This window comes from Protopterus annectens, chromosome 2.part0 (genome assembly GCF_019279795.1).
Source record: "Protopterus annectens isolate FY-2018-M chromosome 2.part0, PAN1.0, whole genome shotgun sequence".
Lineage (NCBI taxonomy): Eukaryota > Metazoa > Chordata > Ceratodontiformes > Protopteridae > Protopterus > Protopterus annectens.
Window position 1 is genome coordinate 783,234,597 of NC_056728.1, and position 18,913 is coordinate 783,253,509.

General features: G+C 42.3%; 1 protein-coding gene across 1 annotated transcript in view; it reads left to right on the forward strand.

The window, feature by feature from the left end:
* The window catches only part of UHRF2 (ubiquitin like with PHD and ring finger domains 2), a gene marked incomplete in the record, with an annotated part of 1,200,358 nt that overhangs the window by 215,557 nt on the left and 965,888 nt on the right, over positions 1-18,913 (forward strand). The window contains 1 exon segment of the mRNA XM_044061084.1: positions 1,816-2,046. Within this exon segment, the coding sequence (XP_043917019.1) occupies positions 1,816-2,046 (231 nt within the window).

Sequence of the window (18,913 nt, forward strand, 5' to 3'; positions counted from 1 at the left end):
TCACTCCCCTTTCACCATCAAAAGGGCCCATAACTATACCAGAAGAATGTAGTGCCCCTGAAATCAGACGCGCCGGTTAAAACGGCCCTTTCCAAAGCCAAAAACACAGCATCAGTGGGACCGGACGGTGTCCCAGGCTGTGTCCTGCACAAGCTCAAAGATGAACTAACCCCTCACCTAACATACTGTTTAAACTCAGCCTCTCCACAGGCTACGTGCCCACAGAGTGGCGCACAGCAACGGTTATTCTCCTCCACAAAGGCGGAGCCACAACGGACCCTGGGAACTATAGCCCTATAAGCCTGACTAGCTTGGTCTGAAAAGCTATGGAGCGCATCATCCTGGATCTCATTAACCGAGACATTGGAAACCTCCAAACACTGGACCCTACCCAGTTCGGCTTTAAGGGCAGATCAAGCCTCCTAAACCTGGTTGACTTTGAGACAGTTACCAAGGCTATAGATGAGGGAAAGGTGGTCCACACAGCCTGCCTAGACCTCGCAAAGGCCTTCAACACCATTCCCCACTCTGGTATTCTAGACAAGCTCACCAGCCTGAACATAAACCCCCAAGTTATGAGATGGGTTGCCAACTGGCTCACGGACAGAGCCCACATGGTAAGAGTTGTGGTGGCTAGGTCTGACTCTAAACCGGTCACAAGTGGCATTCTCAAGGGCTCACTCCTAGGACCGCACACGTTCGGCATGTACTTCTCAGAGGTACAAGCAAGCACAGGAGGACTGTGGCTGACCAAGTTCGCAGACTACTGCAAACTAGGGGCTATAATTTACTCTCCGGCTGACACACACATCCTCCAAAAGAGTCTCACTGAGACAGATACCTGGTGTCAAAACCATGGCCTCAAGCTAAATGCCAAAAAGTGCATAGTCATCCCCTTTGGAAAAAACAAAATACCCACAAGCTACCACATAGGTGGTAGCCCCCTAAATACAGAAGACTTAATAAGGGATCTGGGGACCCAAGTAGATAGTAACCTCTTCTTTGATAATCGCATTGTCAAAGTGGTTAGAAAATCCTATGTGACCCACCTAATCACAAAAGGGTTTGCATCCAGATCGAAGGAGGTTATTGGGCCCCTCTACGCATCACTCATCAGACCCATCATATAGAGCACAGTGCCCCATTTGAGATGTACCTTAAGACACCTGCAACAACTGGAAAGACCACAGAAGTGCCTCACCAAGAGGATCACTGGCCTCAAGCAGATGCCCTATGCAGCTCTACTGAAGAAACCCCAGCTGTACTCTGTTGCATACCGCCTACTCAGAGGTGATCTCTGCCTGACATACAAGGCCATGTCCAACCCAGAATTTATGGACATGCTCCACCTAAAGAAAACCTTATCCCCTCGAGCCACATGCTCCAGGGATCTAAACCTCACCACAACAATAAATAGGACATGCTGGAGGGATAGATTCCTGTCCCAGAGACTTCCCATGCTCTGGAACAAGATTCCAATCTACAAGGGATCACTTCAATGGCTCTGCTGGACAGAGGCAGAGGGAACTAATCCTAAGGGGGTGGCGAAAGCCTGCACATTCTGGCTAGGCTTATAAATGCCTTCGGGCAGTTAGCCTAGTACCTACCCATGAATCTATGAAGTTAAATTCTTGTTTGGAGTAAGTGAGGTTGGGAATAGTTGATTTGAAAGTATTACACTGAGAAGTCACTAATTGAGTGGTATTTTTTTGGCATGATATTGCTGCTGAATATGAACTTATGGATTGGTAATGTATACCAGGTTTATGTGGAAGCTGAGTAATGCATTGCATCTTGTGTGTTTTGTGTTTCAAGCTTGAAGATGGGCATACTCTATTTGACTACAACGTTGGACTGAATGATATTGTTCAGCTATTGGTCCGTTCTCCATCCGTTGATGGTCCAGGTGGCATTAAGGACCAAAAAGTTGCCTCTGTCATCTCTAAAAAGAACCAAAGTGGGAGAAAGCCAGCCTGTTCAGCCTATAGTCAGCCGTCAACATCCTCTCGTTCATTCCTTATTGATCCAGGTATTGGGTTATACAAGGTGAGTTTGTTATACTCTGCAGTAACTAGACATTCCCCCCCGGTCTGTCTCTCTTCTGTCTGTCTTAACCATTTGTTGGTTTCATGTCTGCTTCTTTATCCAAGGTACACTAATGCACATTTGTATTGCTGTTGCATGTTACTAGCTTTGGGTTTTGTTTTCATCATGTCTGAGGTTTACTTTTTCTATTTAATGAAACTTTGTCAAGCAGGGAAAGACCCTATTCAATTATGAGCTGAAAACTAGTCAGAACGAAGGAAGATGGTTATTTATTCATGCTGTGAAAATGATTTATGAATTACAGAATTGCATCTTGAAATTTTTCTGGGTTAGCCATCGAGTAGTGATGAGGAACATGGAATGGAGGTAGAAAAATGGAGCAAATTTTAGATAATGAAGTACTTGAAAACTGAGTATGCCATCTGCGTGTGTCTGTGATACATATGCATGTACAACAGACCATTATCTGCTCCTTCTCCTATTTCCCATTCCGAATGTCTGGGTTCCAGAAACTGATCCTTTCCCTGGACCTGATCATATGTATTTTGATTGAATAGGAGATTGAAGCGTCTCAGTATAACATCATCTTAGAGATTTAAAGAATTAAGAAGAGTGCAGTATAAACTGAAACACGAGTAGGAACTGGCTCTTAAACTGAACTTTAGAAGAGGATGTATCTGGTAGGGGGTTTCTATATTTGCACTTTGCTTATTATTTAAAAAAAATCACTGCATCTGTATTTTTAGATTCCTCTCCCCCCTTGAGTATTATAGGATACTGCTTCTTATGGAAGAGCCTGATGTTCATAGTGTTTCACTGTTGCAGTCATTACTCTTACAGGAAACAGTCCCAATGACTTTCCTCTACCAGATCCAAGCTCTTTTTATTTTGGCAGGCCCCTTAGGGGGAAAACTAGCACTTTTCTCTTCAAATTGGCAAAGGATTAACCAAGACAAATGGGTCCTGAACATAGACAACACTAAAAAGATTATACTGTTAGATTTTTCCAGCTGAAGGATAGGGCGTCCACTTTCCATGCTTGCTTGTGATGAATCCTTGTGCAAAATCTCTCTAATTGGCAGTTGTGAGGGGAGGCAAATAGATCTATGTCTGGGCATCCCCATCTCTTTATTATCATGTTGAAGACATGTGGGTCCAGTTTCCATTTGTGGGGATCCATGAGGTTTCTGCTTAGTTTGTCTGCTAGAGTATTTGTTTTTCCTGGCAGGAATTGTGCTTGCAGGTGAACTTGAGGTGCCAATGCTGTGTCCCATAAGATCATTGCTCGTCTGCAGAGGGGGTAGGAATGTGTACCTCCCTGCTTGTTTATGTACCACATAACCGTAGTGTTGTCTGTCTTTATCAGTAATTGTCCTGGATGAAGCAGGTCCTTGAAAGCTGTCAGGGCATTTTGTACAGCTAGTATCTCTTTTTGATTGATGTGAAGGTGCATCTGGTTTGCAGGCCATGTGCCTTGAATACCTTTTCCTGCCATATGGGCTCCCCAGGCATAATCTAATGCGTTTGTTGTCAGTGTCTGTCTGCTGTGGGTAAACTGAATGGCAGACCCTTGTTGTGGTGACAGGCTTCTGCCCACCATCGAAACTCCTGTTGCAGGCAGGGGATGAGTGCAATTACTGTCTCCAGGCTGTGGAAATGCTGAGTCCAAACACTTTTTAGATACCATTGTAGTTTTTTCATATGCAGTCTGGCTTATGGAATTAGTAGAATGCAGGATGCCATGAAACCCAAGGCCTGCAGGATTTTCCTTGCAGATAAGTGGGTTTTTGTGCCAAATTCTTGAAGTAAGTAGCCAGTTGCTTTTGTTTGTCTGGCATGAGATAAGCCATCTGGGCAGTTGTATTTAGGCTTGCACCCAGGAATATTATCTCTTGAGAGGGCACTAGTTTTGATTTACTTTCGTTTACTGTGTACCCTAGGCCAATTAGTAATCTTTTTACAAATGCCAGATGCTTTAGAAGAATGTCTTTGTTCTCTGCTTGAATTAGGCAGTCGTCCAAGTAGGGATATATTTGAATTCCTTTTTGTCTGCAAAACGCAATTACTGGTGCCAGGCATTTTGTGAAGACCCTGGGCGCAGTAGATAAGCCAAAGGGCATTTCAGAGAATTGGTAATGCATTGAGCTAGCTATGAATTTGAGGTATTTTCTGCAAGATTGTCTGATTGGGACATGCAGGTATGCCTCTTTTAGGTCCAAAGTTACGAGCCAAGCCTTCTTGCCCAGCATGGGCAGTAGCTGCTGCAGAGTCAACATCGTGAATTTTGGAACTTCCAGAAATGTATTTAGTGTAGACAGGTCCAGTATTGGTCTCCAGGTTTTGTCCTTCCTGGGTACTAGGAAAAGTCTGGAGTAAAATCCTTGCCCCTGCTCTTGTTGCGGTACTTGCTGAATGTCCCTCCTGTCCATGAGGGCTTTAATTTGTTTTTGTGCCTCTGCCCATTGATTGTGTGGCAGGTCTAGCATACCTTTTGATCTTTTTAGAGTGTGGAAATGGAGCCTGTAGCCTTGGGACACTATGTTCAGGACCCGTTTGACTTGGGTAATCCTTTGCCAATTTGAAGAGAAGTGCTAAGGGGGCTGCCAAAAGAAAAGTGCTTGGATCTGGTAGAGGAAAGTCAGTGGGACGGTTTCCTGTAAGAGTAACGACTGCAACAGTGAATACACTCTAACATCTACATTTATGGTAGGTACACAACTGTACTTTCTTTCCTTCCACTCATGTGGCCCAGACTGCTCCTTAGCAGTTGTGGCAGGAAAATTTCCTGATGAAGAACCTAGATACAAACTGCCAAAATAGGTACATCACTATCTTTGTTGAATCCCAAAGTAGGACTTTCTCCATTTTTTTTTTGTTCTCTCCACTGAAAATGGGCCCTTGGCCCAGTTGAACTAACCAAGTAATATTCTTAAACTAAGTGATATCCTATAATTCATTGACTGGTCCACTACTCCGTACTTTACCTACCCAGGAAGAGTAACTAACCTTCTCACCTCTCTTTTACAACTGCTGGATAAGTACTACTACTGTGTCACTTGACAAGTGCTTAAGTTCTAACATAAACCAGTTAAAGTTGAGAGATGATGTCTGGTCTCTCTGACGCTTTAAATTAAATCACAGAACTTGACAGATTAATTCACCTCAGGTGTATGACCAAAAAAGCTGTCTGATGGCACAGATCCAAGAAAATGGGTAGAAGATAAAGCACTCTTCCCCTTTTTTTACCAAAAAAAAAAAAAACAAACAAAAAAACACTGTAGAGAAAATAAGTTGGTCACTTGCACAGATGAACAAAGGTGGCCCTGCTGCTATAGTTAGCTTACACCCTTGGTTTGTTTCTCTTTGTAATGAACACCTTGTTAATTAACAATTACAAAATTACTCAATGTATTTGCCAATCCCTCAAATATCTTGCCCACTATACAGACGTTTGCAGTAGTAAAACTTTGCTTAAAGTGGATACACCATTCATAGCCTCTGATTTTTAGGCCTGTATCATTCCTAGGAAAAATTCTAGAAAGGATGTTCATACATCTATACCAACTTTTGTCATGCCATCAACATAACATGGTTTCCATGTAAGAAGAAGTGTAATGACAGCAGTTTGAACTCTCCCTGACAATATTGTGTTAAAGGGAAAAAGGTAATTTAACTGGTTGGATTGACATAACCAAAGCCTTTGACTTGGTAAACCATGACCCATTAAACAGGGCCCTCTTAGCACCAGAACTGTTAAAGAAAAGTAAAAAAACACACTCATTCATTGGTTTATCAACTTTCTATACCTATCAGACCCTTTCAGGTGAAGATCAGTTCCTTGTCCGTCAGCCCCCTCCTTAAATGAAGTACCCCAAGAACTCCGTGCTGTCTTCCTTGGTTACTTTTCTTATGAATAATCTCTGCTGTGATATACCTGAACTTAAAGTATTTCTATATGCAGAAGATGTGGTCATCTGCAGGTCTGACCTCTCAATCATACAAACAAGGCAGAACTAGAAAGAAACATGACTGACATCTGCCCTTGGCTTACAGCTCATCAGTTGCTGCTTACCCCCCCCCAAAAGAAATCAAAAATAAAATCACCTCAGTAACTCGTTAGAATTCGTAGCAACTGTGAAATTTATATTAACCCAATCCCTCACATTGAAACTAATTTAATTCCACTATCTGTTGATCTGAACTGACTGATAAAACTTCCATCACACATCTAGGCTTGGAGAATCTCGTATGTCCTAGTTCCAGAAGGTAGGGCAGCATTAAGGAAAGTATACTTGAGGCTCAGCTTGCCCTCTCCTTCACTTGCTGCTGCATCCCCACATCAAAGCTGTACAGACAGTAGCAAACACAATCTTCAGATTAGTTGCTCTTTCCCTTAGGCAAGCTCAACATTGCCAGCTTTTGACAAATGCCAAATGGATTCTAATAAAGCAAAAAGCCGATCTTCTAGGTTCCCTTTCTCATAAAATTGAGGGGTCGGATGGCTTTCAGTCCTTTTACCAGTCATCGTATAGTCAGGCAGTGCACTTAAAGCCACTTCCTTATAATCAGTCACTACAAGCGCCCCAAAGCAAGCTAGCAGTCAGTAACCATTGTTACTTCATCTTTGCACCTAAACTGTGTAAATCCCTTCCAGAATCACTTGGACACAACTCTTGAACCTCTCATTGGAAAGACCTTTCCTAAACACTTCCACTGTGCCACCATCTGTAGATACCATCAGAGCACAAGTCCACTCTTGAGCTATTCACACTGTAATCTAGTATCTAAACCAGTCTTGTTTTTAGTAATAGTAGTAGTAGTATAGAGCTTGCTGCTTTAATGCAGATGTTTGAATCCTTAAGCCTGATTGGGTTTGTGATACAAAAGGGTAATCTCATAAGAGAACATAAACCATAACCACTCTCATTCAGTATCCTTCAAGCACTGCTATCCAACTGCTAATTCACATAAATTTCCTACCTTCTCTGCTTCATACATGTGTACAGACTCCCTCTTGTTAACACCTGGAAGTATTTTCACTACTTCATCCCCCCAACCTTTCCATTTTTTGTTCTTCAAGTTCATACAATTTCTGTAACCTGCATTAGAACTTGTTTTTGGAATGTTCATGTTGATTATTATTATTATTATTATTATTATTATTATTATTATTTGAATTTGAGAAAGGCTAGAGGGGGAGAGCTTTCTGGCAAGGTGCTGCCCTAACCGCTTGCTATGAAGGACTTTTCATGAAATATTTTTAATATGTATATTTTAGTGGCCTTAATTTAGAAGCTACAGAAAATGGATATAATACAAAAAAAAAAGCTGAAACTCTCAAAAGGATGACTGACTAGTTACCTGTAAGAAAATTACAAAAAAAAACACATGCCACGTGAGCTAACTACTAAATGCTACTGCTGCTTACCTTCCCGTGTGAGTCTGAACTAACAAAATTTCATATAGTCAGGTAAAATAATCCCTGGAAAATATTCAGTGTCCTTTCCTTTAACTGCAGAAGCAGTTTGTGCGGAAAACCTTTCTTTAAACTTGAAAGTGGTAGAAGACTGATAAAGCTGTGAAGGTTACCAGCCTAGCTAGATAGAATTTTGCAGATAATTCTAGGTCATTTGTAAATATTAATGAAATCCACAGGCTGTTCACAAATTTAAAGAAAACTGTTAAATGTAGAACTTCAAAAATTTAACCACAGTGCACTCTGCTGGAAGAAAGCTGATAAAGCATTTTATGACTGATCTCAAAGCTCAGAGACTGAATGTCTGGACTAAGGAATTCCTTCTGCTGTTTTGAGATCAGAGTTAATTGCTAGATGTTACACTATAATGGCTTTTTATTGCTGTGGTTTCCTGACCAGGTACAAGATCAAAGAACTGTTGAAACTGAGATGTCCTTCAAGAATGCAACTGCAGTCATAACATGTGGGTTGTCCTGCCTCAGGCAGCCCTCTGTTGGCCGGATTCCAAAGTCTGGGTCCGACGTCGGCTGATGTCACATTTCTCTCCGACGTCAGAGCGGTTGGAGTACATAAGCATCAGCCGATGCCATCTTCTTCAGTCTTTCTTGCCGCGCGGTGCCTGAAGCAGAAGCAGTTCGCAAGTGCCGGTCGGTCAGCTCCTGTATTCTTCGATTCCGAAGTCATCAAAAAAGCTAAGTACCCCGTTGGGGACCTTTTCTTGCCTCAGCCGATGTCAGAAATTACTGAAAAAGTTAACAATTGTCTTTCTTGTGGTAAACAAGTACCTCATAAGGATTTCCACTCTTACTGTCTTCCTTGCCTTGGCCCAGACCACGACGTCTCGGCCTGTGTAGCGTGTGCTCGCTTCAACAAGCGCACTCTCAGGCGCTGGGCGGAGTTCGCTGAAGTTTTTTTCGGCGATAAATTCGCTTACACAATGCCGTCGGATCTTCCGACATCTCAAACTCCCAAGAAACGAAAAGACCGGGATCGACATCCTCGGCCCGCGTCTACCTCCGACTCCACGCCAAAACCTACCACGGGTGCTCCGGTTCCCTCTGAGACGGTCTCTCCACCGCTCCGAACCGAAGACACCGCATTACCGACGACTCAGATTCCAGATATCACTCCGCCAGTTATTGATTTTCCTCTGGATACCGAAACCGAGGAAATGCCCGAGACCATTGCTGTAGACAAAGTCACTCCTGCATGTGGAGCTGCCAGGCCTCCTATGGCCATGTCTATTAAGGCCTATACCAGGGCTAAGGCAGCCAGCAAAACAAAGCATCTTACTACTAAAACCTTTCCTCAGCCTACTCCAGAGACACAAATTATGTCTATGGCTGCTGATTTAATTTCTATGATTAGATGTTCACAGGCCCATCCTGAGAGAGGATCCCAACCTCCTTCTGATAAAAGGCCCCGGGGTTGAACCCTCTGACCCTATTCCGTCAGATGAAGACTCTGAGGGCTCTGTCCACTCTGATAGCCAGGAAGAGCTCTTCCAGACCTATGAGGACTCTGATGCAGAGGATTCCATCCCCTCGGCCTCCCCGCCTGAGGATATTTCTTTTGGGGAAGTTCTGCATACCATGAGGGAACATTTCAAGTGGCAAGGCTAGGAATATTCTGATTCCAGAACGCCTTCGGACTTTCCTTAAGAAGCCCCAGCACAGGCCCTTAGCTATTCCTCCTGTACTTGATGTTTTGGATGATTTATATTCTGACTCTAGTGTTACCCCTGACTCTCTTCCTCCTGCTCCAGCCAAGCCAGACAGGTATTACAGGGTCCCAGAAACTCATTCCCATTTATTCAGGGCCCATACTGCTGATTTGGAAACTATTTCTCAGGGGCCTAAAGGAGTTTCAGCTTCCACCTCTAAAAATCCATTGCCCTCCAACAGGAAGCTAGGTCTTTAGAGATGGGGCAAAAGGTTTACACTTCCACTACCTTATCCATGAGAGCCTTGAATTGCCTTTTCATATGTTACAATATCAGGATTTCCTGTTAGAAGATTTAAAAAAACATTGGCCACTCCTGATCCTTTAGATAGGAAGGCTTTGCAGGAAGCAGTACATAACACTCAGCAAGTAAGCAGTCACTTCCTGCAGTGTGGATATGATGCACTGGAAGCTTCATGTAGGGCAGCTATGACAGGGGCAGTCATTCGTAGACATGCATGGTTAAAGATCAACCTCTACCAGATCATGTAAAGGCAAAACTTCTGGATGCACCTTTGGAAAAGAACAAGCTTTTTGGTGCTAATGCTAAGGATGTGTTAAAGACCATCGAGGAAAAAGCAAAATCAGTTCAGACGGTGAAAGATTTCCTCCAGGTTCAACCCCCCAGATTCAGTAGGAATTGGCCTTCAAAAAACTGGTCTTTTCCTAATCCAGAAAAGTTTCAAAGGGGTAAAAACAGACGTGGCCGAGGAAGAGGCCAATACAGAGGTCCTTACAGAGGATGACAATGGCAGCCAGGAAACCAAAGAAGTGACGCAGGGGTCTCTCCTGCCCCACAGCCACAATCTCAATGACTTTCCTGTACTTCCGCCTACCAGGGAACAAATAGAAGCTCCTTTGGGCGGGAAATTATCTCTGTTTGCAGAAAATTGGCACAGACTGACAAAGGACAAATGGATTTTGGACATTATAGACCGAGGCTACAGGTTCCACTTTCATACCTTGCCAAGAAAACAAGGCATGCCAAACCTACCACAAAACCAGAGGGCAGAGGCTATCAAGCAAATCTCTCTGCTGACTTGAATGAAAGCAATAGAAAGAGTTCCACAACAAGAACAAGGCCAGGGGTTTTACTCAAGAATGTTCCTTGTTCCAAGAAAAGAATCTCAATGGAGACCATTACTGGATTTGTCCGCATTAAACACCTTTCTCATAGTACCAAAGTTCAAAATGCTGACTCTACAGCAACTCCTTCCCATGCTGGGCAAGGGGTCTTGGCTGATTACTCTGGACCTCAAGGAGGCATACCTGCATGTCCCTATCAGACACAGCTGCAGAAGATACCTCAGATTTCTTGCAGGGCCAGAGCATTATCAATTCTCAGCATTGCCATTTGGCTTATCTACTGCGCCCAGAGTATTCACAAAATGCCTGGCTTCAGTAATTGCTCATTGCAGGCTCCAGGGATACAAATTTACCCGTACCTGGACGACTGCCTCATACAAGTGGACGACAAATTGATGTTGACAAAAAACTTGGACTATGTCATACGATTACTTCAAGCTCTGGGATACACAGTCAACTTTCAAAGTCAAGACTGCAGCCATCCCAGCAAATAATCTTCTTAGGAGCCAAATTAGACACAGCCTCTCAAATGGCTTACCTGACAGAAGACAAGCAAGAGAAGTTAACTCATTACTTCAAAGGTTTGGCAAAACTCACCCAGATGACTGCAAGGAGATTCCTACAGGCCCTGGGTTACATGGCATCCTGCATTCTCCTGGTTCCATTAGCAAGACTACACATGAGAAAGCTTCAATGGTACCTAAAAAGCATTTGGTCTCAGCACAGCAACAACTTGGAGACAACCATACCGCTCATTCCATGCCTACAAAAGGAATTCCTATGGTGGGCCTCGGTGAGCCAGGCCAACACAGGTATGTCATTCAAAAAACCACAGATAACACAGACCATGACCACAGACGCCTCAGACCTTGGATGGGGGGCGCACATGGAAGGCAGGTGTATACAAGGACAATGGTCTCAAAAGGAAACGCATCTGCATATAAATCAAAAGGAAATGCTGGCAGTAATGCATGCTATCGAGGCCTTTCAACAACAACTTCGACAAGGCCATTTACTGATACGGACAGACAACACCACTGTGATGTGGTATATAAACAAACAAGGGGGCACCCAGTCTTACCCCCTTTGCAGACTAACAATGCATCTTTGGGAAAAATCATTGAGCCTAAACATCCAGTTACAATCCCAGTTTGTTCCAGGCAAAGACAATGTGCTGGCGGACAGCCTAAGCAGGAATTTCACAGACCCACACGAATGGAGGTTACATCCGAAGATCTTCACACAACTCACTTCGACATGGGGCAGGCCAGAAGTAGACCTATTTGCCTCTCACCTCAACCATCATCTACAAAAATTCTGCACAAGGACATACCATCCAAAAGCTTGGAAAATAGATGCTCTCTCATTCAACTGGAAGTTCCTAACAATCTATGCATTCCCACCTCTGCCACCGATGACCTCAGTACTACTAAAGATCAAAGCAGAGACCCAAGGGAATCATAACAGCTCCGGACTGGCCGAGACAACACTGGTATCCACTACTAAGAAGCATATGTCACACCAGGAGGTGGGCCCTTCCCCAATGGCCTCTACTTTTGACTCAACACAATCTCAAAACAGTGCATCCAAACCTTCCAGACACTGCAGCTAACAGCCTGGGAGATCCCATAAATAACCTCAACCTATCTCTCTCCAAGGAAGTTCAGCGGATACTAACAGAGGCTCGAAGACCATCCACCAGAAAGGTTTACTTGGCAAAATGGAAGAGATTCAGCAATTGGAATACCAGCAAGGGGCATGATGCATCATTGTTGAACATCCCCCTCATCTTGGAATATTTGGCGGATATGCTAAAGAACGGCCTCTCATATTCTTCCATAAAGATACATGCATCAGCTATTTCAGCTAGATATAACACTGATCCTCCAGTCTTTTCACACCCTTTGCTAAGGCAATTCCTCAGGAGAATCAAGAACATCAAGCCACCAAGAAAGGCCCCAGTGCCAGCCTGGGACCTCAATTTTGTCCTAGAAAAACTGACTCTACCTCCTTTTGAGCCAGCAGCTTCAGTTGACTTGCAATTTCTCTCATGGAAGACAGCTTTCCTGTTGGCAATTACTTCAGCAAGAAGGGTTTCGGAACTGCAGGCCCTAATGGCAATACCACCGTTCATAATTTTTCACAGAGACAGGGTTTCATTAAGGACCAACCCTACCTTTATGCCAAAGGTGGTATCTAGGGTTTCTTTGAGCCAAGCTATTCATTTGCCTGCTTTCTTCCCCAATCCTGAGAATAAGGGGGAAAGACTGTTACATACCTTGGACATTCACAGACAACTTCGATACTGGACAGAACCAAGGCCAGTAGGAAGTCTGAACAACTTTTTGTAGCTTACGCCCCTGCAGTCCAAGGAAAAGCAATTTCAAAACAGACAGTTTCAAAATGGATTGGACATTGCATCAGATTTTGTTATTCCTTTCATGGAAAGACTGTTCCAGCCAATGTCAGACCACATTCCACAAGAGCTACAGCCACCTCTACAGCATTCTTAAGAGGGGTGCCTACTAAGGACATTCTAGAAGCTGCTACATGGAGCTCCGTGCATGCATTCTCCAAACACTACAATCTCCCTCTATACTCCAGATCCAGAGCAGGCTTTGCTTCGGCAGTCCTGCAGGGTTTGATTGCCACACCATCTTTTTCCTAGAGCATACCTCCTCCCCCAGCTAAGCTATGGTATTCTACCCACATATTATGACTGCAGTTGCATTCTTGAAGGACATAGTACAGTTTTGTACCTACCATAAATGTAGATGTCCGATAGACATGCAACTGCAGTCGGATTTTCCCTCCCTCCATACCCCTCTATGCCTAGGACCCGCTCCTATCCCTGTTTCTCTAAGCTGGGGATATCTGTTATGGTGTATTTGTTTTATTGATCATTTATTTCTCTGGAATCCTGTTTTTGTCTTCCAATTTGATTACAGCCTTCCTTGGAGGGCACCTGGCATCTGGGGCAAGAAACACTGAAGAAGATGGCATCGGCTGATGCTTATGTACTCCAGCCACTCTGACGTCGGAGAGAAATGCGACATCAGCCGACGTCAGACCCAGACTTTGGAATCCGGCCGACCGAGGGCTGCCTGAGGCAGGACAAACCCACATGTTATGACTGCAGTTGCATGTCTATCGGACATCTACATTTATGGTAGGTACAAAACTGTACTTTTCTGTTACCTGGGAAATTAAAGCAGAAGTGTCAAGAATGATGTAATCTAAAATGAGTCAGCAGTGTTGTATTGTCAATTTAAGACTTTCTCAGAGAGAGAGAGAGAGAGAGAGAGAATCCGAGCATTTTGGATTTTGTCTGAAGAACATCCACTCACCAGTACTTTGCCTTTGCTCTGTATGTAAGTAGGATCTTAGACTTTAGTGTTTCTCTTAGAAATAGAAAATAGTAAGTTTAGTCTAGCTGTTGTCTGTATTTGTCTGACTATTCTGCAGTATTATTTTAAGCATTTTCCTGTGATGTCTGAACTGTTGACTAGCACTGTGTTGAATTGAGGAGATTTGTCTTGTGTTTTTATTATTTATTATTAGATAGTTTGAGACATTTCAACTGTGGCTGTTTTGTGTAGAGATAATTTAAAGCTCTAGAGTACATTGCATGTATATAGTGATACTGTACAAAGCCACTCCAATAAGCCTTAAAACTTCTAGTCACACTTACTAATTGAATAATAATAATATTGCACAGTAAAACTGGACACCCTTTTGGAAGGGCTTTATTGGTAGCTGATAAATAGGGGTTCTGGTGGCAGTGGATTACTACCTTATAGCCTGGACTGAAGGGGCACAGCTAGTGAACTTGTGCCAGCCTTCCCCAGGTGTGTCTGTGTGGTTGTATATAAATCATATCTGTGTGTGGCTGTATATAAATCTTATCTGTTTGTGTGTGTTTGTGTGTTTGTGTGTGTGTTTGTGTGTGTGTTTGTGTGTGTGTGTCAGCTTCTTGGTCAGGGACACAAAGCACTGATTGGACAGAGGGAGTGCTGGAAGGACTTGGAACCCTGGCTAACCACTCCACTGTGTAGCTGTGCCAGTGGGGAGTCTTATTTGGGATCTGGAGAGAAAGGGAGAAACCAGCCCTGGACTGACTGACTGTGATCTCTGTATGCTCTTAAGGGATATTGTACTCTACTGTGTGTGTACTTGTTATCCCTCCCAATGTAGACACCCCCTCACTGGTGCTAGTGGTGAGAATTGAGGCTCCTCGATTACTGGGTCCGTGCATGGGCGTCACAAAAGCAATGACCACTTACAGACTCAGCCTGGTTTACATTGTAATAACAAAACAGTGTACGAGTAATGGTTTACATTTCGAGTAAGCATAGACAGTCTGCTACTATGTGCAAAGCAAATATATTTATAGTTACATAACTGGAATAGAAAACGTAAAATAGAGTTAAAGTAGGAAAGTTAGAAGTGCTGAAGATATGAATAGTTGGTAGGTTAGGAAAGGTAGTAGAGATGAGTAAGGTGCAAAAGGGGATTAGATTATAAGTGCAATGGGTTTAAGGCAGTAGTGATGGGGGTAAGATGAATCACATTTTAGGGCAAATTACTGAATTTGGTGGATCAGATGTATGGGAGGCAAAAGTACTACCAGCTGGAAATACCAGTTTGTGAAATGTCCTCTTAGATGGACAGTTGCAGTCACTGTTTAAGTATTGTTTGAACTTTGGCCTCAACAGGGAGTACTTTGTGTGATCAGTTAAATCAGAAGTAATCTTTAGTGGAGTGCAGTTTGAGAGTGGGGGATTGTAGGGAGGGACCTGATCTGGTTTTGCCTCTTAGATTTGAGTGGCAGTAAAAAGTTTGGAAGTGAGAGAGGAGTGGTTTCTAGTCTGAGTATTTTGATAAGTAAAGAACCAAGAATGTTTAATCTGGCCTGTACTAGAAGCCACTTGGCCTTTGAAAGAGCAACTCTGATCATTACATGACGAGTTAGCTATGAATCAATATATAATTTTGGAGAAGGTCTTCATCATGGCAGTGTTTTTGACGGAGGCTGCTGCTAACAAGGGGGGATCATACTCAAGTTTGGCAGAAAAAAAAGGATGCCTTTTCCACTAGCAGCCCTTGCTGAATGGGAGAAGAACTGCACTATTTTGCTGGCCCATCTCCCCTGGTCAGAAACACTCTGACCATCTTCCTGCTAGCAGTAGGCACCCCCTAGATAATTATGAGGCAGTCTGTGCAGTACCCATGTTACAGTGGCCTCAGAATAAGTTGCTTTGTCTGACGTTCCACTGCTATCTAAATTACATTTGCTGTCCTCCCCGGCTAACTGTAATAACATTGAGTGCTTGTTCTTTAAGTTTAATTTTTCCCATTTTGTACTACAAGTATTCCTTAAATAGACTTTCCATATTGGGTGTTTTGAGAAGTTATGGGCTGAAAATCCTAAGCAGTGTTTACATAGCTTTTTAGAAGACTTTGGCTGGAGGATGAGCTTGCATGATCCATTATACCTAGTGAGTGTTTTTCTCCAAGTTTGCCTTATGGCAGTAGTGAGATAAAATTAAAACATCTGAACTGTGTGAGAGAGAGATACCACTGTGTAGTGTTGAGTTAGTTTGTATCACTGCTAATAGGGCAGCTGACCAGGGGCCACCTGTTTCCATCCTTTTAGATAATGAAGCATACTGCAGTAGCGCATGAAATGTTTGCTGTGAAAAAAATTCAGATGTTGCTTTCAAAATCACTTAAGACTACCCTACATCATCATTAAAGATAGACATTTACGATTCAATTAAAATATTACAATATGTATAGTCCAGAGGGAGACTAGAGGGGAGAGCTTTCTTGCAAAGTGCTACACTAATGGCTTGCTAGGAGAGACTTTTCATTAAATCTTTTTAATTTGCATTTTTCAGTAGACTTCCTTTATAAGCTACAAAAAACAGACTTGTGCAAAACGCTGAAACTTGAAGGATGACTGGCAAGTTGCACAAAAGTGGTAAAGCATAAAAAGCGGACTGTGGTGGCACAAAACTGTTTTATTTACAGTACAAATACAGGTAAGCGCTTTAGTCAGTTAGAATAATCCAACTTCTTTAGACCAAGAAATAAAACACACCTTAGCCTTATATACTGTCCATCAATGCTAAATTGGCAAATTAAATTTAATTACAATTGATTAACTGATTACGCTATTCACCCTAACATTTTACATAAAATTCTCCACATAAGACAATATATATATATATATATATATATATATATATATATATATATATACATATTTAAAATCATTTAAGCATTTAAAAACTATAATTACATTTTAAGGAAAATATATACATATATAAATGATTAAAAACATTAAAAACAAACTTCATCTAATTTGTGCCTTTAGTTTCAGCAGGCATTTAATACATGAAAAATCATTGAGACCTGGTAACACTTAAGCTGATGTGCGCACTACCCACATTAGTTTGCATTCTTCTAGTCTCAATTCCCACGGCCCTCCCCTCGTATCTCGTTAGACTTACTGCAACACCCTAAACTTAAGTTGGTGTGAGGGGTGTTCTAATACACAAAAGAAAATTAGAAAATGTCCAAAAACACGTGTCCCATGAGCTAAGTAGTAATTACATTAATTCAGGACAGCACACCTCCTCTTCCATTATAGCCCCAACAATCTTGTATTCTAATTCCCAAAATCAGAAAGGCTGTGGGATGAGAATTGTCTTCCTTATCTGCATGACCTTAGCATTGGCTTTCCTTCTCATTTGGCCAATTCATTCCTCTGTGTGTGATGAGAGCCAAGTCAGCTCATTTCCAGAGCAGGGTGGATGCCCTTTGGCCCACTTGTTCATTGCCTGATGTGAGAGATTTATCAGCCCATTTGTTTCCCAGAGGGGAGAGTCAGGAGTTTAGGAATCAACTAGCTTGCCAAGCCACTTGGATCCCTTCCCATACCTGGTCCATATGGTCCCTGTGGTAGCAGTGACTTTAATATATGCTGCTGCTTGTTACACACAGCTTATCCCAACTCTTTACATCATGAAGTTGCCTAGCAACCCTTATGCCACCAGATACACTCACTATCATGCAGCCATCTGACAGCAGGATTGTATTGCCCCCACTACCCCAGAATGAGGCAACGTGACAAGTGCCACTCAGTCCCACCCCCTGCTTGGATTGTCCATCTTCCTGTCTTCTGCTCTGAATATGGATCATCTTTGGTATAGTTAAGGTTTTTATCCATTTATATCTGAGAGCTAGGTCTGCCTGGATTTTATTTGATTTGTTTTACGTTTGATAAACGGGTAATGAACTGGTTGGAGGACCTTATTAGCCATGACACTGGTCATAAAGGTGATAGAACAAAGATATCAGTACAAGCAGAAAAAGTTAGAAAATGTGCAGATAAATATAAAGGGAAAGTACAAAATAAGCAATTTTATTGATGTCCTAAAAAAGGTGTATAGAGAACTGGGAAACGAGACAAAAGGAATGGAACCACCACCAAAAAAAGAAATGGATAGATTTCGGAGAGTGCTCTATGAAGATCCCGTAGAACATAAAAAAAGATGCTAAATGGATAGAAGAAGTAAAGAGAGTAAAAAGTTCAAATTTACAGGATATGAAATGGGATTAAGTAACGACCAGAGAGATTGAAACTAAGTTAAGAAAAGCTCCTAATTGGACCCCCCCCAGGGCCAGATGCAGTAACTAACGTCTGGCCAAAAGCATTAACATATTTACATGAAGATTTAGCTATGAGTAAGAACTATTCATATGCGCACCCCGAACAGACACCAGCCTTCTTAACAACATGAAAAACAATGCTCTTACTTTAGAGCAAACCTGCAAGCTATCCTAAAAACTATAAAGCAATAACTTGCCTTCAGATGACATATAAACTGTAAACTCTGTCTGCGTCAATTCCAGTGTATAGTTGTTTAGAAAAAAACTCCATCATGGCAATAGAAAAAAAGGGTAATGCAAGAAAGTCATATGGAACAAAGGATCATTTGTTAAATAGCATCATAATGGAGAGTTGTAAAAAAGGGGAAGAATCGAAGTATGGCATGGATGAACTACAAAAAGCATTTGACAGTATCCCACATTCATGAATAAGAGTGCTTAAAATGTATAAGATACATACTACACTAATAACATTGCAGTGACCATGAAACAGTGGCAGACCGCTTTGCAATTAAGCCATGATAAAGGACAAATTATTATTCCAGGGATACAGATTCAGTGGTGGATATTCCAGGGTGACTGTCATCGCTGCTGTTTTGTCTTGCCTTAAACCCTTACGCTGTCTACTTAACAGATTTAGGTGATGGTTACAATTTGGTTCCCAGAAAAACAACAAAGTGTAAAGACTTATCTTTTTGTAGATTTAAAATTGTATAGCTCAAAAGATGAGGTACTGAAAGCACGACTGCTACTGGTCAAAACATTTTCAAATGTCAAGATTTAGTCTTGATAAATGTACAAAAACAATCTTTAAAGCAGGGAAGTTGCAGCAAAAAGAAAATGTCAGTGTGGGACAGAAATGTGATAGAAAAGAACTTGAGCAAGAGGGGAATGTATACAAATTTG